At 47.5% G+C, this 21348-nt stretch overlaps 1 protein-coding gene across 5 annotated transcripts in view; it reads right to left on the reverse strand.

Annotated features, from left to right (window-relative positions):
- Window positions 1-21348, reverse strand: part of LOC8033661 (serine/arginine repetitive matrix protein 2) — an 87521-nt gene that overhangs the window by 14324 nt on the left and 51849 nt on the right. For all 5 annotated transcript variants that reach the window (XM_029973929.4, XM_029973930.4, XM_029973928.4 and 2 more), the window contains 8 exons: window positions 16656-16817; window positions 14828-14914; window positions 13645-13719; window positions 12317-12400; window positions 10892-11059; window positions 7236-7371; window positions 3417-3997; window positions 454-774 (listed from right to left, as the gene is read on the reverse strand). In XM_029973929.4, the coding sequence (XP_029829789.2) occupies window positions 454-774; window positions 3417-3997; window positions 7236-7371; window positions 10892-11059; window positions 12317-12400; window positions 13645-13719; window positions 14828-14914; window positions 16656-16817 (1614 nt within the window). The remainder of the gene's footprint in view (window positions 1-453; window positions 775-3416; window positions 3998-7235; window positions 7372-10891; window positions 11060-12316; window positions 12401-13644; window positions 13720-14827; window positions 14915-16655; window positions 16818-21348) is intronic.

Here is a 21348-nt window from a genome sequence, read left to right on the forward strand (position 1 = left end):
AAGAGAGACCGCCAAACTCGTCTGTGGCAGTGTAACGAGTGGAAACCGCCAAGTTGGACCTCCACTGCCATTGCCCCTCCCCCTGGCACCTCGTAAGTGTGAACGACCAAGTGACGGAGTTCTTGGCGTAACATTTTTTTACGGGCTGCGCACAGTTTTTGGAACTGCACCCGTGCCTCCGGAACTACAAATTCGATCTACGGCTAGTCTACCGTACATAAATAAAGACTAGCCTTCAGACACATAACCACGTTCGACTCCGGCAACGAACAGAGTGACCAGCGGGGTGAGCTCGTTAGAAACTGTGTCTCGGCTAAGGCCGTGCTAAAGAGAGCCTTCTCGACCCGAGGCACACGAGCCCTTGACACTCGACTCCACGTACCGGCACGCTCGTGCGCTAGCTTCGCGCAGTCTCGGCCGAGACCGCTTCGAGCGAGCTGGCTCGGGACTCACCGTTCGCTGGCCAGCTCCCCTTCTTCCCTGTCGTCGTCTGCCTCGTCAAGGGCCGTTTCCCGGGCCTCCCTTTTGCGGGGCCCCCCCTCCCTGTCCTCGCTGCGGGAGGAGCGCTTGTGCCGCCGTCTGCTGCTGCTGCCGCTCCTGGCGGAGGCCTCTTCCTTGGCTCGCTTCCGTGGGTCCCTCTTGCGGGCGTCCCCTCCTCCACCGTCGCTGTCCTTGACCTTCTCCGCTCTGTCCTTGCCCTTGCGGTCGGCGTGCTTGCGACTGCCGCTGCTGCGAGCCACCTTTTCCGTCCTCGAGGAGTGGCCCTTTCTGGTCCTGGCGCAACGACAACAAGGCGGGGGCTATCGTCGCATCTTTTTCGCAGTGAAAGTAGGCGTGGCCACTCTGTTTCCCTCTCTTACTAATCACGGGATGAATTCATTGCCGATGGGATTATTCTTTGTTTTGAACACAGTGTACACCGCCATCAAGACCGCCAGTGCGAGCGCGTAATAGTGAGAGAGCAATTGGCTTGCACATGCTTTTGAACAAATCGGACGCTAGGCCTGATCCCCGTACATACTGTCAACAAACAAATAGCTCCGAGGGCACAAAGCTTGCTGGTCACAATTGCGTGAAAGCTACCTGTATAGACCAGCACGTGGCACTGACATCATGCGGCTGCGGTGGCGCTGTCGACGGCACTGCACATGCGCAGACGCTTCACTTTCCGTGAATTCGGTTTCTGCGCATGCGCAGCTTGTTTGTAAACAGCGTGTCGGTCTATAAAAAAAGAAAAGGGATGCTTGACATCGGGTGCCGTCGGCATCTGAAGTCACCCTAGCTCGACGTGGGCAGTCGACTCTCGAGAATTCAAAGTTCACGGGGACCGTAATATATATAAAATTAAGAGTAATAAAAAAAAAAAAGGAAGAGCCAATATTAATGCATAAACAAGGTATTCCCACGGGGGAGATATCTGCAGAGGGATGCACCTAATATTATCAGCGAACGCAACACCCCCCTCAGCTTTGTTGTCCTTCCGCAGTAGCAGACCAATGGAGTGGTTTGTACCTCCGACATCGCCGCAGACGAATTTACTGGTTTCTACACTTGGCGACCAAGATTTCAACATTCAAATATTGCTAAAAGCAATCCGATCAGTCACAAAATAGAACATTTATACTGGCCGAGCATCCTCTCTGCCCCTTGGGCGGGCAGCTCACGTCGCCGCTAAAATGTTACGTCACGCGACGCGTGCTCCGGAGAGAAACTTGCGGGACTTCTCGTTCGTGCAAATATCGCCTTGGTCGTCTGTATCTTCCCTCCCTTCTAAAGGGCAAGGAGAGAGGCTGCATCTGCGCTGCTGTGCAGCTTGAACCCTTTACGAGAAGATTGTGAGCAGTGACCGTAGCAACAAAATAACTGAAGGTGCTGTTGGTTGTATAGAGCTGTGGCTGATATCATTATGGCTACGACTTGCAGGTAAAGTAACTTTCGTCACGAGATTTCTGCGCTCTTGGGAGTTTCTGGGTATCTAGGAGAATCAAGAGGGCCTTCACGTCACCCCGGTGAGGTTTAGACTTGGAACCAAGGCGTAACTTTTACCACAGCATTGCACAGATGCAATCACACTTGGATGGAGCGTGGGAGTGAACATTAATGTAAAAACAATAAAAACTAAAGCATAATAACACTTGGCCTTATTTATGTGAACCAGAGACATTGCATAAATGCAATGGAACATAGAGAAGAAAAATAAATTTACACTAGCGCAAAAGCATGAATGAGGACAAAAACATGTTAAGAGTAGGTAGGCCGAGTATCTGGTTCAGTTAAATAACTGTGCAACTGTGTGCACAATCGCCAGGCCGTGCACGCGCTTACAATTAGTGGTACATTCCAATAACGTGACTTTGGATTACCGAGAGTCTACTCTAACACCTGCCCACGATCTTTCAGCGTGCTCGGTGCATGCCGACTGCAACGGGACGTCTCGAGCTCACCTGCAGCTCTGCATGGGACAGCCGACAACACAGACCAAGAATTTACACCTGCCAACAGCTGAACACATCCCTAGAGTCCGTATATCATGGTAAAGATAGAGATTGCTACACAAACAGCCTTTGGCAGTAATAACTCAAGAACATGCAACAAGTGCCACCGACACCTCTTGGGCCAGTTTGGTATTTGAACCGGCAGATGAAAAATCCGAGAGAGAGAATTTGAGGTTTCGGGACCGGCTCCGTGGGGAAGGAGGGCCCATAGTCGGCGGCAGGTAAAGAGAAGTGGAAGCTCCTCTTACCTCTTTCCACTTTAGAAGAGCAAATGCTGGAGAGGAGATCACCTCCTCCCCAGCAATTACTTTGCTTAAGTGGAAAGAGATAGAAGGAGCTTCAACTTCACACTTAACCTGTCGCCGACTGTAGCCTTTCAGCCGATTCCACTCAACAGACGTAAGGCTTGCCTGTCATGTCCTTCAATCATCACTTAACGCTACCTTTGCTCGAAATGACTCTACACGACCTAAAGCACGCAGATTCGGTTAATTTCACTTGCATTTCGAGCCCCTTCGTCCTTTTTCTGTGTGGGGAACATGACAGCGAAGAAGGAATTACAGCAACCATTTGCCCATAACTAAAGTTCAGTGTTTTCCAATTTTTCTTTTTTTTTTTTTTTTTCGAATTTGGGGTATATTTTTGGGGAGGGTTTTATTTTTTTTCCTACAGATTTGGTCTTCTTTGAGAAAATAGGATATAACTCAACCTATTTAAAAAACAACACCAAATCAAAAAAAAAAAAAAAAAGACTGGAAACATGCAAATTTATGCAAAATGCTAGGTACCCTGTTTGTTGTCCCTAGATAGCTGGTCACGTGACCAGGAAATCTCTCCTCCGGTTGTTTTACGACCCGGCAGAGATATCCACAGAGACCGGCAAACTGCCCCAGGAAAGGGAAACGACAAAGCCCCACTCACTTCTTTTTCTTGCGGCCGCTCTCCTCCCCAGAGCTTGACCCGGAAGACGAGTCTTCCGACCCGGAGTCCGAGCCCGACTCCGAGTCGTCCTCCGATTCCGACGAGGACTCTTCCGACGAGTCTGAGGCGCCCCTCCTCCCCCTGCCCCCTCTCTTCTTCCGTTTCTTCTCGGGCTTCTTCCTGCGCCGCTTCTCCACCGCAGGCTTTCTCCTCTTCTCCTTCCTCCCGGATGCAGAATCCTCCTCCTCCTCCTCTTCCTCGGAGTCGCTGCTCGAAGAACGGTGGCGCCTCTCCGCCTTGGCGGCGGTTGTCTGCTTACGGGAGGACGCGCCGCTCCGCGACTGCTTCTTGGCCGCGGAGGAGCTCTGTGGGGCGACGTCAGAATGTTCGCTGTCCTCGTCTTCATGGCGACGCCGGTGGTGTTTGGCGTGCTTCCGCCGGTGCGCCGGCGGAGGGGCCTCCTCGACGCGCTTGCGCCTGTCTGCGGAACCGTCCCGTTCCGCTGTCACCGCGCCGCCTTTCTTACTCCGGCGTGGGGGTGGTGGCGGTGCCTCTTCGGGCTCCTCCTCGCTTCTCGACTTCTACGGAGGGGGAGAGAGTGGGGGGTTGAGACGCCGTACGCGACGCTAGCCCCATATGTCAGGAACGCGCGTCTCCGAGCGGCATGTTTGGTGTCCTATCCCGCCCGCGCATCCCCGTTTGTGACCCCTCGATCTCCGGCCGGCCACAATCCTGGCGGGGGAGTGTAGCCGGACGTGTCAGAGGGTCGTTCTGTAGCACGGTAGTTTGAGGCAACGGCGACGTCTGCATTCCCTCGCCCTTCTTTGCGAGGACTTCAACGACCAATAGCTGGGATTGCGACGTTCGACGGCACGATGTGTCGGCTTCCGCGAAAAAGTTTGTCGCCCCGTCGGGACAGCCTTCAATGCACGGGCGCTACGACAGGAAACCAAAAACACCGGCCGAAGACGCGGTCTAGGCACTGCACTAGCGCAACAAAGAGAGAAGTGAATGTGCGGGCAGCGACTATAAATAGAGGTGGAGGTTGGATGTTTAGGAGGCGCTTCGACGGGCTGTCTAAGATGTGGTTGTTTGCTTTGGACGGAAATGCACCAGCCTCGGGCTTTGTCGCAGGTTCCCACTATGCAAGAACTACGCCCTCTCCAAGATTCGAGAATGCTCATCGGAGTGCGGCACGCCAGACGATCTGCACTGCGGGCGGAAATCGCTTCGGAGACGCGTTCTGTAGAGCGCCTTACTTGTAAATTATTCTAAGGAAAAAGGAGCTTCCCCGACTGGACTGTGCTCTCCCGAGATTCGTGAAGAGCCCAAACTTTGGCCGACTAGTTAGCAGCACGCGCACTGCCTCTGGCATCTGCGTGCAGTATCTTTCGGAAGAAAACGTAAACAAAAACCAAAAGAGTGCTGGAATTTGCACGCATGTGCCCAATCTCGTTAGATTATTTATTGAGGTGTTCGCATCCTTGGGCACTATCACAATTACGAGTCATACAGCTTCCACTACACTTCAAACTTTTATTCCTTCTTTAAAGAAACTGCTTGTATAGCAGCAAACTATACAACCGAAGACGCAACTTTCAAACCTTCCATAAGAAAAAAATTAACTGCGGCGCCACACTGAGGTGTTGCACGCTCCGCCGCACGCTAACGATAATGTTGCACGGCGCAGTCACATCACGTAACGTAATGTCGCAATGCCACGTCACAGTGTTGCGTGACTGCATGATGTCGCACGACGTCATTGTGTAACGCGCCGCAGTGACATCACACCGTCATATTTAACGAAGAAATTTCCTAGCCCTAACCTCGGAACACCCTGGAATTGCCAGGAACCTAACCAATATGGCAAGTTACTGTAAAATAAAAAGGACAGAACAGAACCACCACACAACTCCAACGCTTTCGGTGGGAGTGAACCAACATCTGCGGATGGGTCGGAAGCAGCAATGGTGAGCATGCACAAACAAGGACCAACGCAAGCCGCAGCTCTCCCAGACTCCTTCGACAAAAGTTTGTGTCCGTGTGTACTTACGCTGGCTTTGCCTCCTACGGGTAGCGATCAAGGCATCGAGACAGACAGAAGGGGCACACATTTAATTGAGGAGTGGAACAGGACGCCAAAAGAGACCCCCTCCTTCCAAAAGCACATGCACACTTTGCACTGGTCCCCACTCCACTGACACATCTACTGACCACTACCCATACCCATTATTCAACAGACTTTTCGTGGTTAAAGTTCACATCTAAAATTCTATCTCAGAGAGCCTATGCCAACTGGGAACCCTCCGGTTAAATTACTCTCCAGGTTGTCTTCCATGCTTTCAGGTAAAGACAGTTGGCCAGCTGAATAAAAAAAAGAGCAACAGCATAATGTTACCAACCTAAAGGTTAGAGTTATACCGCTCGTGACTTACAATTTCCAGCCAATTTAAAACCAGACTCGCTCGCTCAATTAAAATTAGTCCAAAGTTCATTTGATGTAGTTTCCTTAGAGGCACTGGAAAAGCTTGTACAAAGGCAGTTAGGAATTCCAGTCTTCACGGGCTAATTTGTATGTCCACTAGCATGGCCAATGCTTTCAAGAAGACACTCAAAATATGTACTGGGCAAGGTAACCCAGACTTGAAGTGTAACATCAAAAAGTATATTGCTAACCCTTCTGAAGACTTTGTGCTATGCCTCAGGTAAATTTCCCAGATTGTGAACAAACTAGAAAAACTCTTCAAGTAGGGTAAAGATACTTAAAAGAAGTTGTATAATTAGGGACCACTTGAAAACACAGTTTTGGAAGTCATAGACTAGCTTATGAGGTAAATTACACGAGCTAATGTGCACTTACTTTCATAAATGCAGAAGCAAATGGAATGCCCCTTTCCCCTACTTTCGGAAGAGTGCTTTAATGGAACCATAGGAAATGTCATGCACCACCTGACAAGACCCATAAAGCAACCGCTAATCCGCTGGGCTTATAAGAAAGAGCCCAAGCATAGCTACAAGTAAGGATCAACACAGTTACCTTGCAGTAATCCTGCGTGCCAAGAGAAAAACGAGAATGTTCATGTCCGTTCGGAAAAAGAGATAAAGAGTACATTGCACAATGTACTACACATTGCTTCTTCGGTAGAAAAAAAGACGAGCCGAATGCACACATCTTTTTAGACACCAAAAATCCCCGCATGATGGCAATCTTCATTAAAAGAATTAGACTGACTCTCAACCATGCCTATACACACACAAAAAAACTAAAAAAGAAACTGCATTAGCAAAAAAAAAAAGTTATGTTTCATTGGAACATACCTTACAAGTTAAAATGGATACCAGAAATCCAGCATAGGTTTCAATTAAAGAAAGCCTTTATCTAGACCAGTGGTTCTCAAATGGGTGTCTGCAGATCCTTTGGGGTCTGCAAAGCTTTCATCGGTCTGCGGAGCCCTGCCTCATCAGTCAAACCCAGCAATAGAAGTTGTCTTTTTTTCAGACTGAGAAGAAATGTTCCAATTTTTGGGCGAGTTTTCTTGTGCGTATGTCAATGAAAAACGTCTACTGTACACTAGCCCTTAGTTATATCATCTTGTTAAATCATAGTCATAAGTAACTTATACCTTTACCTTCCCCTCACCACCAACGAGGTCCTCCATCATCTCCGCCTATCCACAAGGGGTCTGCGAAACATCAGTGGTTGAGAACCACTGATCTAGATCATTGCACGAATAAGCAAGGCCCGTTTCACCAAAGACGAAACTACAGACGCCAACACAACTTTCCAGGTTTTCACGCGAAGCCTGTGCTTGAACGCACCTTGGCGTCCCCATGACGGCTCTTGCGAGACTTGCGTGACTTGGAGTTGCTCTCCTTCGGTGACCTCCGACGACTCGAAGGTCGCTTGGAGCTGCTCGCAGGCTTCTTCTTCTTCTCCTGTTTGCCTCGCTCTGGGCTGCAATGCAACCAAAGGCGAGCTCTTAGCTGGGCGGGAATCGCCAGCCCGACAGTCACGTGTACGCAGTCTGCAAATGTAGGTGCTGTGCTGGTTCCCCAGAAAAGAGGCATGCCAATCCTTTCGGCAGGTCCTTGCTTCTAGTTTGACGTGGCAGCCACACAGCATGGGTACAATTTTGCTCGAGTATCGAGAAATTTACAATTGTACTATTCTTTAAAACATGGGGCGCTATCTATAAGCTTGTCCTTACGTGACGACATCTCTAAGGCTGGAGCAGAAAAGAGTAGCGAGAAAGGGGATAAAATCCACCCCTCACCCGCCTAACCACAGCTATCCAATTTTTACCAGTTTGCCACCATTTTCTTTTTATGCTATATAAGCAAACATTAGAAGCTTGACTAAAAATTCGGCAGAAACCACTATTGTTGGTTGTCTATGAATTGTGATAGTATTCGTCTAGGACAACCTCAAGGACGACATCTAGGGCGACCTCAAGGACGACATCAAGGACAACGTCTAGAACGACATCTAAGGTGATCTTAAGGACGATCTCCGGGATGACCTCAAATACGACATAGAGGATGACGTCCTAGAGGATGACATCCAGGACAACATGATAGAGGACAACGTCTGGGACGACCTCTAGGACAACATCCAAGTCGTCAGGTCCTTCGAAGAAGGTGCGAATGTCGAGGAGTGTGAGAATGTGAGCTGAAATGGTCTACGGTGCATACCTACTGCACATTAGGAGACCAGAAAGTCCAAGAAATCCGGGGGGGGGGGGGGGGCAGGGTAGCTAAAGAATGCTTATCGCACTAGAACCAAATTAGCATGTCTAGAATGCAATGTGGTTTGAATACAAATAGAAAGGAATATCGCATTCGAAGGGGACTGGAGGACGAGTCTGTTAGCACAGTGCAGCTTGGAGTATGTGGGACGAAAGCTTGTGCTCCAGAATTCAGGGACACTAGTTCAAACCCCACCTCCACTCATTGCAATTAATGCTCCATGTCACCAGCTGTCTTCAGCGCTGGCAAAAGCACAGGCACGAGGGGGTTGTTCTGTTGAATGCTTAATATACACAATCACTTGCACACTGAAAATTGTTTTCAGATACCATGAGCTCGTGCCCGTGCCTTAGCAAGCCACTCGACATTATGTCGCGTGGCTCAACTTCAGCAAACGCGACAGAATGTCGACGAGTGCCGCAACAGAATGAGGTTGCGAGTCGCTACTGCACGGTGCGTGCCAGAGACCTCGGGCGGGCAGTTCTACAGTGCAATCCACTTATAACGGTAATGAGAAAATTCGAAAATGCAATCGCTATAACCGATTGTCGCTGTATCTAGACTAGAAAGTAATTGTTTCCAGTCTAGAAACCCTATACACTGATCGTTATAAGCGGTATATCATTATATGTGGTACCGTTATAAGTGGATTGCACTACAGCACCAGCCAAATTTCTTATCTACAGCACGAACCAGCGCACCTCAGCAGAGAATACAACAGATCTTTTAACTCAGACACGAGAGTGAGGTCCGAAACGAATCAACCGGGAAACGCGCAAAGTTGACGGTACGCCAGCTGTTTGCCGCCACTAAACCCCGACAAAAAAGACGGCAGCAGAGTGCTGTCTCTTTCTTTTGGCTCGTCCCCAGCGTTGTCCGTTTTGATGTAGTCCCCGACAGAGTGAAAACGGCGCGTCTCGCGAACAGCCGACCACTGGCACGCGCTCCAATGCCTTTTGCTGTACTTTGGCTGCACGCACGCACTCGAGGTGCTTGAAACTCTATAGCGTCGTCAGAGGTAGGACACTCGCACTGGAGGCGGGAACACCGAAGCTCCTTCCCGCCATTCACCCGTGTCGGTGACTACACTGCATCGACCATCTGTGAGAGTCGACAGTGCGCACAAAACTAGAGCACCGACCAAGTCAGTCAAGTCGTCCCAAGGGCGTGCAAGACGAAAGAAACGCTGTCTGCGCTGCCGTTGAAGGCACAATCCAATGGTAACTTGCGATACCCCATTTTACCTGCAGTGTCAGACAAAGAAGGCCCGCCCCACACAACTTAGGAAACCCAACAGGGGCTATACCCAGTATTCTCTCATCTCTTAGCACTATAACTGCGCACAGACCCGAGCATTCGGTAGCAGAAGTCAAACGGAACAAACAACGAAAAATCAGAATTAGCACACGCTGTTTAATTATACGAAAGCGAGGCATTTTTTAATTAACAAAGCCTGCGAGTCTATGTTCTCACGCCAAGCGTGGGAAACTACTAATCGTCTTTTTTTGCGGAACGTGACTGCCCAAGTGGGAGACACCCATCACATTTGTGCACGAGGGTGTGACCTGTGAAATAACCGGTCCTCCATGTGCTTCCCGGCAAAGTAGACACCCTGGCTTAGTTTGTAAAAGCTACCTTGCTTCCAAGTACGAGGCTACGGCACACTGTCATGCAACACCACGCTTTTTGCCACTCAACAAACTTTAAGCAGTGCAAGAACCAAGAGGTACAAGGAAGACACTAGGATTCTAATGTAAACATACTCACCGTAGACATCAAACGTGTTTGCCTATCTGCAAGCATAGCATGCCACCAAGACGTGTAAATGGACGACCCAGAAAGTTGTGGGCAGAAAAGATAGTGTCAACAGGAATAGAAAAAGAAATAGATATGTACCCATTTTTTCTTTGGCTATAGATATGTACAAAAATTATGGCAGTCCTACATTAGTGAAATGTGTTTGGCACCAAAGCAGTTTACTGAAGCATATGAAACAGTTTATCCTGAATCATGTCCCAATTGCTATTTACTGTCAATTTCAATACAATAAAATTCCATTGGCTCACTTAGGTTTTGAGGTAACTATATTTTTGGTAGTCACCCACTACTAATGAAAAGTGAACGAAAACTGACAAGGAGACACTGTCGAAATGCGATGACAAAGGAAGGACAGGCTGGTTGCTGAAGTGCTTTGCTGAAGTGCTCCGACTGCCATGCCTGTGCCTATGGTCATGCTGAAAGCCTACATTGTCCTGTGCTCTCTGCTGGTTATTACAAAAAGACTGAAATTGTCTTCAGTGTGTCTTTAAGTGAACTATTTCCTTGGGTCCCTTGAAGTTAGTTTAAGTGAGAGTTTACAGTACACTGTTTTGCTTTCCTTCTGCTTCTCTGCCTTCTGAAATCACAGACTGTTAAAGCAATATCAACCTCGTCTTCGCTTCTTAAATGACTTCACGTGCCGTACGTCTGAACGTTGCAATGCGTGAAGCAGATGCTGGGGGCACCACATATTTCCGGAAAGGTCTACAACGCTCCGTCATCTAATGGGCCTCAATTGTGCATTCGCGAGATTTGCCGGCGACTACAGACTGTCCAACTTTTGAATGGGCTCCTCAAAACGAGAGATGGAGGTATGGGCGTTGCATGCACGCTGCCCAAAGGACAAAGGAACTAATGTGCATGTGTCGCAGGGCAAGAAGCACGGCTGAGAGGAGCGATAAAATGGTTACCTGCTCTCCCGAGACGAGCGAGAGGAGGCGCTGTGCTTGGAGTCGGAGTCGCTTGAGTCGCTGTCGGAAGATGAAGACGACGACTCGTCGCTGCTCTCCTCGTCCGAGCTCGCAGACTCCGAAGGAGAGTGTGCCCGCTTCCGCTTGTGCCTGGGCTCCGGAACGGGACTGCAGTGGCAGTAAGATGAGCACGGCGTGAGCATGGTATACTTTGTTTGAGCCTCCGTCCCACTTACGGCCTAAATTGTACGAGGGAGCTTTTCATTTCAGAAGGTTTCCCATACGGTAAGGATAAGAAATAGTACAATTCAAAGCACAATGCATGGCACAATGCATAGCACATGGGTATAGTAAGGACTCTGTTAGGTCCGCCTCGTTGACAGCTCTGCAGCCCAGATTCACCGAAATTCACGGCCGAGTCGGCACGTATTAAAAACAGAAGCTAGCTTCTGGCAACCAGGTGACTATTCTTTCTGCAAATGGATATTTATCTCATCAGAACGACACCAAGACCCTTGTGCAATGTTTTTCATTTAAAAAAAAAAAAAAAGCTCGTTGCGTGTGACTAAACAATAAAAGTTTTGTTCGTTGGCTCAATTAAGAATGGTTTAATCGCATTCGTTACAACACTAATGTTGCACTGACATTATCAAGATGGTGCAGGCCAGGTGCGACGGCAGTATGAGTATTTGGCCTAAATCACTATTCACTTCGAACTTCAAAATCACAATTTGCACGTGCCTGCGAGAAAAGTCATTAGGGACAACTTTGCATTTTAGATCCTGCCACAACCTACCAACTACACAGATTACTCGAGACGTACCTCCTTTGAGCTCTTTTACACATATCTAAAATAAGAGTTTGTGAAACCACTTGGCTATAGAAGCAGCCACAGAAGCAAGTCGCCTGTACACATTTTGAATTGGCTTCAACTTAGCAGGGCTTTGGACCAACAGGCACTGCATATCCTCCCATTAGCATTCTACCATCATGCGAAAGAAGCATCTGCTCTTTTCGCAAGTCATAAAGCCAATGATATGTAGACTCTTTTTGAGGACATGGGAGCTTTAAGAGGAAACTAAATTAAGGATGCCAGCTTTTATTACTGCTTGCACCCACAGATGAACGCTCAATCTCCGATGTGACCCCTCCATTTCCAGCTTTCTGCAAGATTCTCGTGCCATCGCAACCACTCGTCGTCGGCGACGGGTTCAGAGCCCAGTGGACGCTTTGCCTCCACCGCGCACTTATTGCATTCCACCGGGCCTTGGCTGGACAGCACGCCAAAATGTCGTCGGGGGCAGAGAGCTTGCGCTCGATGCAGAGCACTTACTGGGTTCAAACACTGCAGATTTGGGTCAAACACTATGGAGCCACTGCAGTTCGCCTCTAGTGCTGTCAGGTCAATTGGCCGCCATTGCTTACCTTTTCCGGCTTCTGCGCTTCACTTTAGAAGGCTGTTTCTTCTTTGGCTTGCTCTTTTTGTGCTTCGGCTCTGGGGACTCTGACCTGCAAGACGCCATTCTTAATAACCCAGTCTACCTCCTGTTCCTAGCGCAGACCTGACATCGGTGAAAAGCAAAAAAAAAAGATAGCGAGGTTCCATGTGTCAGTGTAGAAAAGATAAATGTAAGATAAATGAATCTTTAGAAACTTGGTTTCACTGGAAAAGGCTTGGAATCTTATTACCAAAAGTCGGTTTTAATAGTTGCTCCGACCAATCCAAGAATGTTGCAAAAGCATCCCTGCGCCGTTTTTTTCCTCGAAATCCACGTGCCATGGAAAGTAGCATGTAAAACTTATGACAAGTTGCGTGGACAGAAGTCTGGCTCTCTCAGATTGCAGAATGAAAACAGTGTTTTCTTAGCACTATGAACAAAGACCCCAATGACAAAAGACAAAACTTTGGGCAAGGATGCCACTATCAGGTTTGATCAGCAACTCTTGATGGAGGTCCACTCAGCGTGTCACTGAGGTAACTGTGAAGAATTTGGAACCAATCGAAAACCAATCGATAGGCTTCCTCTTGTCACCTGACACTGCTCTCTGCCCGTGGGTACGAGCAGGAGCTTGATCACGTGGCGGAAGGTTGACGCACGACTAGTTCAATAAGCACATGGCTTCCACCCCTCTGTTGGCAATTGTGTGAATGGATTATGGTTCTACTACGAGCCCTGTAATAATACAAAATAGCTGCAAGTAGTTAACCGTAGTAAACCTAAGACTCTAGAACACACAAGAGTGGAGCACCACACCTCGCAGTTTACCATTGTTAGTAATTCCCAGCACCAGTACTCAGCAAGCTATGCCATCGTGGACTGGAATGGCTGCTCTTAAAATGAAGCACCACAAGCATACTCCCCAACAACTGATGCTGCCTCCGTAACGAATGTTACCATCTGACTGCCACAAAACTTAGTAACAGGATTCGAAGCTTAATGCGCTATGAAACTTTCAAGCACAATGGGAGTTATGCATTATGGATGACATTTAGGTTAACGATGAACATAGCTAACACTATTTCCCCACTGATTTTTACACCACCAACCACATGACTGAAAATCCCTAGGATTTCAGTCATCGAGTTTGTAGGCTTTCAGAATTTAAATGGCAGTACAGGGTTTGGCTACTTCCTCAGGAAGTGAGGCTTGCAAGGCAATTCTGGCTGTTATAGCGGATATAGGGGGGCAACCTTGCTTGAAGGCAGTCGAGTACACAGCAATACCAGGTTCTAAGCCGAGCGGATGACTCACCTGTCCCGCTTCTGCTTTTTGGCCGAGGAAGAGGAGGAGATCTTCTTCTTCTTGGGTGCCTCTGGAGTGGGGCTCCTGCACGTTGCAAAGCCCCACGTCAAAAATGGCATCAGGGCACAGACAACTTTGCTTTCAAACTCGCTCTCCGTCGGCCTAGCTACAACCGGGGCGACTTTGCATGCTTTGAGTACCTCTACGGAGTCTCCAGGGGCAAGAATAGAGCGCACAAATGGGTTCATTAAACCCAATCTGCTGGCATACAAGCAAGCAGAGTTGAACCGGCTAAGTACAGACAGTGTATGAACCAGTCCGTGATGCTTATTTATTTAACATTAGTTGGAAATATGTCTCTTTTCCCAGTCTGTATCCTCTAGCTTCTTTTAGAACAGATGTAGGCCTGTTTAACATCATATTCATTGTCAACTAGAGCTATGAGGAATCGTTTTAAGTTGTATCCATTAGCATATTTCAGTACATTGCATTAAAAGTAAGAAACTCAAATGCAAATGTGTGAAATATTTATTGGTAAATTAAATCCATGCGCTACTTTTCTTCCGACATCTTTGCATAGACTTAACAAGTGCCAACTACCTGAAAATTTAGCATAGTAATTGCATGCCAAAAGGTGCAGTCTTGCATTAAGAAGCTACCCACGACGATTTCACTGTGACATAGGTCTGATGCCAGTGCCGTCAGGTGACGGCATGGAGAAAACTCTGATGTCTCTCTGTGAATACCCGGTGGCACTACCTACGCCCCGACAGAAACCCCTTCAAGGCTAAAGTTGGGAAGGAAAAAGACCAACCTGAGCAAGCTAGTAGCACCAAAAAACAAACAGACAAGGTTCATTAAAAAGATGCGCACAAAACAGTAATCGGAAAAAATCTGATCAAGTGTGCCAGGACCACGAACGAGTGAAGGTCAATGAAAGGAAAGGTCAAGGTCAGAGAGGACAAAGTGCAAAAGCATAAAAAAACAAGCAGCAGGGAGACAGAGGCTACTCACCGGTGTGACCCTGGAAATATTGGGCAAGTTACTGACATGAGACAAACATTGGATGCACAAAGCAGTTAGTAGAGTAACAAGGACTATGTTCACCGAGGCAACGGGCGGCCTCGTTCGTAGAGCTGTCTCTTACGGCGCCCGCATCTCCCTCGAGCTTGGAACGTTGAAAGGAACTTGCCTTTTGCTCACAACTTCCTTCTCAGGCTTTTTCTTCTTTTTCGTTTTCTGTTCGGGCTCCGGGGAACTCTCGGAGTCCGGAAGAAGGCTGCACAAGAGACGAAACATTATGGTTCCGTAAGAACACTTTCTCAAAAGTGCTTCGTTGGATGCAGCCATGCTCGAAGGATCTATGTGATGGTCAAACTCTGCTAAGTTTCATCGTGCTCAAGAAAAACAATTATGCTAATCACCTAAGGATTTCTTTCCAGAAGCCTCGTACACACCATCCCTTAAAACACACAAAGCAACACTCACAGCTTCCTTAAAAAGGCAGCAAAGGTAGAGAAAATGGCTTAACTACAACAAATAAGGCACCCAATGTTAAAAAATGGCAATGCACATATTCAAACAGCAATTTAAGTACATCATATTATATCAAACCTGGTGTAATATCTGTGGCGAAAAAAGAGTGGTGCCAAAGCATTTCAAAAGAGAAAAGCATTCAAACATTACAGAAGAACCCGGCAAGCCTGTGAAGGCTTGGATATCTTGAGCATGAAGCAGCAAGAAAGTTTCCACTATTTAACAAAAATATGATACCAGTTTCAGAAAACGAAAGGTACACACTAAATGTTCATGGACATAGCTACATATGTTTACGGATAAAGCGGCTAGAAAGACAACAGATGGACATAGATAGTCCTGCCATTTGCCAGTTCCACGATAGGTGGAATTATGAATGCTACTCAGAATTCTATCTTAATTCTCCGTGCAATATGTACTCCTAAAGTGCTCAAAGAGGAGCAATACCAGGACAATAGGTCTTTTTGGTTTTAAGTACACACGTGAAAGGACTCTCTTGAGCGGTGAAGCTCAACAATTCAAAGTACAGATTTGCAGTTACTAGCAAACGCTTGAAGCAGTGCTTCACATTGCAACAGGTGAGATGACGGAAAATGTGGACACTCTATGGAGTCAACTTTTCTGCATGCCACTGTCAAGGCTAGCATACTGCCTAAATAAAGTGCTCACAGACTTACTCGAGCGCATGGCCTCATTTGGCACCTACTTGGCACGAGCACATGAAACAAGACAAAAGATGTGATCATGAAGCAGGGCAGGGCTGCAGCACTGTGGAAACTACACTAGCCTTGACAACGCAGCCCAGAGAAGTTGGCGTCGAGCACAGTGCACCCACAAACAGTTTCTTGAATAGCCAAAAATAATAATAAAAGAAAATTGAAAAAGGCGGAAGGCATTAATCTTTCTAGGAAATTTCCATGTGACCAGTCTGCTCCAGCTGCCAGATTCCTTTAGAGGGCCACATTCAAGTTTTCTATAGACGATGACGGGTCAAAAATGCAGCAGAAGCTCCGTATCCGGCATTCCCTTGCCGCCTTCCCTCAAGTACAGGCTGCGCGTGCTTATGAGATCCCAAAGTGTCATCAAAGGTAAACAGCTTCCACTGCAATCTTAACCTATCACCGAGTACAAGTACAGACGATTGCAAGCGGAATGACTGGCCGCCACCATGTCTCAGGACTCGTGCGAACATGCCCGTGCAATTGCAAGCTAGCCAAAGCTACGTCCATGCGCACGCTTCCCGTGCTTGCACGCGCGGGGGCACCGGTCGGGCCGCCACGTCTGCAGTTGTCTCTGAAAACGCTCTACCGAGTCTTTGCGAAGCAATTGGCACCATTGCTTCGCAAAGACTCGTTTGCTTCGCGAAGCAATGGTGCCAATATTTATAGGCTTCTTTTTGTATCCAGCCCCTAAAGGAGACTTGCGAGTTTCTACTGGTCGGGCCCGTTTAGACAGGTCTTGGGATGAGGCAGCCCCAGAGTCACCTGTACTGCTTGTGTGCCTCGGAGGCGGCCTGTGCCTCCTTGGCCTTGCGGTCGGGGTCCAGGGAGCTGCCCTCCACAAAGAAGGGGTTGATGCCCAGCGCATCCTTCAGCTTCTGGTTCTTCTCCACGTTGGCCTCCGCCATCTGGTGGCTCTCCTTCACACTGCATGTAGGACCAGGGAAAGGCACGCCATGTTGAGTGCACCGGCCACCACGCCCAGGCATTGCAGACGGTCACTGCACCCTGTGCGTTCCACTACAGACTGTCTGCCTGTTCTCCCGAGAGGCCCGAATGGCATCTTGGCAGGGAGTCCCTCCATGCACGCCTCAATACACGCACATACCACCAATAAAGAGGTTCACTGATGCACAGCCTTAGATTGAATTTCAAAGCTTGCTCAATCACACAAGAAGTTGAGCAACCAGGGTATAAATGCTTAATTTCAATGCAAAATAAAGTACCTGTGTCAGGTTTCTGAAAATGAAGAAAATGCAGGTAAAGATGATTAGCAACTCAAGGATGACATAGGCTGCGTACATTGCTTCTATAAAAATTTCTTCCTGACTGTGCATGGCACATTGAAACCCTATGTTCTTACATGCAAAGAAGCACCAGCACCCTCGTTGTAACGGACACAAAATGTAGCAAGCACTGAAAAGACCAGAAGGAAAGAGTGGAAGGAAAAACCGGAAGGTTGAAACATGCCAATGCCTGGTGCAATTTTATCAAGGCTCCCCCGATTTCCAAATATAAGCTTATTTCTAGAATCTAAAATCAAGCTCCACAGACAGTTCTTTCATTCTACAAATAAAAATGGAAGAGCCAAAAACTAATTAGGACTTGGTGTCTTTCTGTTATTCTGGAACTGTACTAGAGTGCTGGAAGTAGTGGGCCCAAGATTTGTCACTTAAAACGGGCAGTACTAGAAATTCAGGTGAAAAATTGCCAACCTTGTAAAGGACTTCTTTGATTTATTATTGTATTTTTGAACTATGTGAAGAGAAAGATATGCTGTGTGATGTTAGTTATCTCTACAGCAAGCAAGCACAAAGAGAGAACAGAGTTTCATATGGAACTATATCAAAATTAAAACTTCTAGATCTAGTGGTTTTTAAACTTGCACCCCATTACTTAAACAAAGAAAACAAGATGCTCTTTCGACATCTGAGTATGCAGAGACTGCCTGTGATGGATATACTGTAGTCCTGTTCAATCAACTCACACACACAAAAAAAATGTTTTCAGGGTTCTCTTTGGTAATTGCAATTGGCAAATGAGAGCAACAAAATGCACAATACAACTTGAAGACATAGAAAAAAGTACCTCTCATATTTAAATGTGACATTAATCACTGCAAAACTGATACAAGTAAATGTTTACCATTATCTGTAACTTGTAACCTACCTCTCAAATGCCCAACAAAAATTAAAAGGCTGTATAAAAAAAAGGATGATACTGCAATTATTTTTTACAGACTGCATGACCAAGACTATGTTCCCTCACATATGACCATTGTGTCATATGACCATACTCCAGTCTCATCTTACGCTTTTTCTATCACTGTGCCTGATGGCAAGCTATTAACTTAGACAAGGAATCTTCACATTGCACAGATGAGTCATCAGGACCACCACATTTCACTAGATAATGAGGCACTTTAAATGTTGCCCCTTAAAAGTTACATTTGTAATCTAGCAGATAGACCAGTAGTATACACAATATTTTAAGTCACTGCAAATCACACCATGGCTCCATCCAGTAACAATGCATTTATACCCTTCCCCAAGGTAAAAAAAAAAAAAAAAAAAAACAACATTGAGGATGAGCAAAAGTACAAATGTACTCCGGTGCAGAGCGATTGCAACATTTCAGAAAGCACAGCATCCACCGCAACATGTAACATGCAGCACTTCAATGCCTCGTGTTTGTTTCCCGAGACGGAACCCTCACAAACCAATTTGTACGCATGAAAGGCTTATTGGCGTACGGCCCCTTTTCGGGAATCAGAACACTGGGCCGACCACGGGGTTATCCGGAGGGAACCGAGTCGCATCTTGAAAACGGCGTGAAACAAACCTTCTTTCACACGAACAAACTTCGCAAGCCGCATCACACTCCTCACGTGTTCGCAGTGGCCCCCCACCGCAACCGCATATCACGACGCAAGCGCGGGCGCAACCCCTCGCGCTCTCCGAACCCAGCACCGGCGGTTCGAACCTCCGTCGTCACGATCCGTCGCGGAAGCGGTCAAAGCAGCGGCCGCACACGCCAGAACCCGGGCTCCGAACCGCGGGCACCCACGGACGACGCACGCAACACACTCCCTCGAAGACGCAGCGCTGTTACTTCCATAGACAGACGGGCGAAAACGCCGCGACGACGATCGCACCGAAGGTCCGACCTTTTGGAACAACGTAAAAAATGTAATAGAAAATATTGTAAAGAAAAAACCGCGACGCCGCGAAGCTTGCCCGGTAAAATTCGGGCCCGGAGTAAGATCGCGAGGCGAGGAGGACGACGGGGAGGGAGAGACCGGGCTGCTGCGACGTCAGAACACACCGTCTGCGTTCAGCTGCTCGCTATCATGGCGGCGGCCGCGTGGCGCAGATCGATGCAAGCGTCGTTGAAAGCGCGTGGTGTGGGAGCGAGGAGCGCTCCCTCCCCGACGCGAAACACCGCGGCCGAACGCCCAGTGGCTGACTTGGAACGCCACGCACACCCGGGTTTTCCGGACCAGCGGGTGCTCCAGCCGCTTCAGCCACACCGACGAAAGGAAACTAGTCAAAAAGAAGTTGACTAACGTGGAAGTTTCGGCTAGTTGGTATTTCATGATTAAAAATTAAAACAGCGCAAGGACACGGACTTGATGTTTGCAGGAATAAACTTTAGTTGCAAGTCAGCGCCTTGTTCGTCTGCCTTCTTGTTCTTGTCCGTGTCCTTGCGCTGTTTTAATTTCTAATAGTCAAAAAGCCCACGCGAAGGTGTCTTTTTTTTTTTCTTCTTCCTTTCTCGCAACGCTAGCAGCTAGATTTGGAACAACCTTCGAGCCACGCGTTCATAAGGCGCGTGCTAACACTGCGCGAGCTCGCTCGTGCCTCGTGAAAATAAATTTAAAAAAAAAAGCGTGGAATGTTTTTTTATTCTGTTTTACCAGGCAGCACACCATGTGTTTCGGTGGACTGATCTCATTTTGCTCACGGCACTGAGCTTGCCTGTTTAGCGCTGCGACAGACAAATGCCTTCGAGCGTAACACTCTTAAGGGAACAGGGTAGGGCAAAATTTTGAAAAAATTTGAGTTTTTGTTTTTTAGGGATTTGGATTTCCCAGTCTTTCCTGAACAATGCTGACTGTGTAATTTGAGCGTGCGCGATTTATCTACAGGAAAAATTACCTTTTCCGAAACCTAGGTGGTGACCGACCACGCTCCCTTTTACACCTATGCACGATCAGTATCTCTCCTATGTTGTAAAAAAACCGTAAAAAAAACGCAGATTTTCACTAGGTTTAGCGGAATGTTTATTGCTCGTCCAGCAAGAGCGAAAAGCTGTCTAGCTTTTACTTTTTTAGCCCCATAAATCCTCAGACACTGCCGGTGTCAGTCGCGACGCGCATACTTTTGCTTCGGCTTCGGCATGCTTCCACGGGCAAGGTAATTTATTGTTTACTTTAACACTAGGTTTGGAATGTTAAAAATGACGAAGACGAAGAAGATATTTTAAAAGCATCGCTTCCAGAGTAGTCGGCATAGGTCAATTTCTCATGCCGCGGAGTCCCCGCAACGCATTCTGATGCCTGACGCAGCGGCTACCACGTGTGCGTCTTCTTCGAAGCTGTCGCACTCGGTAGCACGCCAGTGCACGCTTTGAAGAGCTCAAGGCAAGTGTTAGTGACTGCAACTGTGCACTGATTGACATCGACCTTCTTTCCTGTACCGTCGCCGAAAGCTGGGTATGAAAAGTGTGTGGTGGGGACTTGCAGCTGGTTAAAAAAGCAGCACTAAGAGCTGGCGTCGCCTGCACCTACTTTCTGAACTGTGAAAAGTGCTGTTGGACACACTGATTAGAGAGACGTCAAAACGGACAACTTCGAGCCTCTACTTGGCGTTTTACCAGGATGATTTATGGTGCAGTGGTTGCGGGACGTTGACCGGCGACGACTTTACTTGGCAGACAGGGCTACACAGCTCGTCACAAAAGAGGCCCAAAAAGCAAGACAGCAAACAAAGAAACTAAATATTGACTATGGAGGTGACAACCTGGCTGGTGGCTACCGAACGGATACATCAGCATGCATTTCAAGAGTGCAAGTTTATTATAAAGTGCCTTTTTTCACTTCAAAGTCGATTATCTCAATACATCACTTTTTTGCGACGTTTGACCCTTTTTCTCTGAAACCATAAAAACTAGAAGTATAATTTTTTTCCACTAACAAGACAACACAAGGGGGAGTCTACTGAACTAGAATTATGGAAATTAATCAAGGCAATATTGTTTGACAAGCTGTTTATTGTCTATTTTGGCATTAAAATTAGAAGGGTCCAGTAAAAACAAGAGCAAAAAAGAACTAAAATATATAGAACAATAAATCTAGTTCAGTAAAGAGAACACAGAAAGCTAGATACAATGATACCAACATGAATCCTCTAACCCAGAGCCGTTTATACTGAGAGAGTTTGGCCGATGGGCGGAGCTT

The sequence above is a fragment of the Ixodes scapularis genome, unplaced genomic scaffold, assembly GCF_016920785.2.
Source record: "Ixodes scapularis isolate PalLabHiFi unplaced genomic scaffold, ASM1692078v2 PGA_scaffold1__304_contigs__length_218370807, whole genome shotgun sequence".
Taxonomy (NCBI): Eukaryota; Metazoa; Arthropoda; class Arachnida; order Ixodida; family Ixodidae; genus Ixodes; species Ixodes scapularis.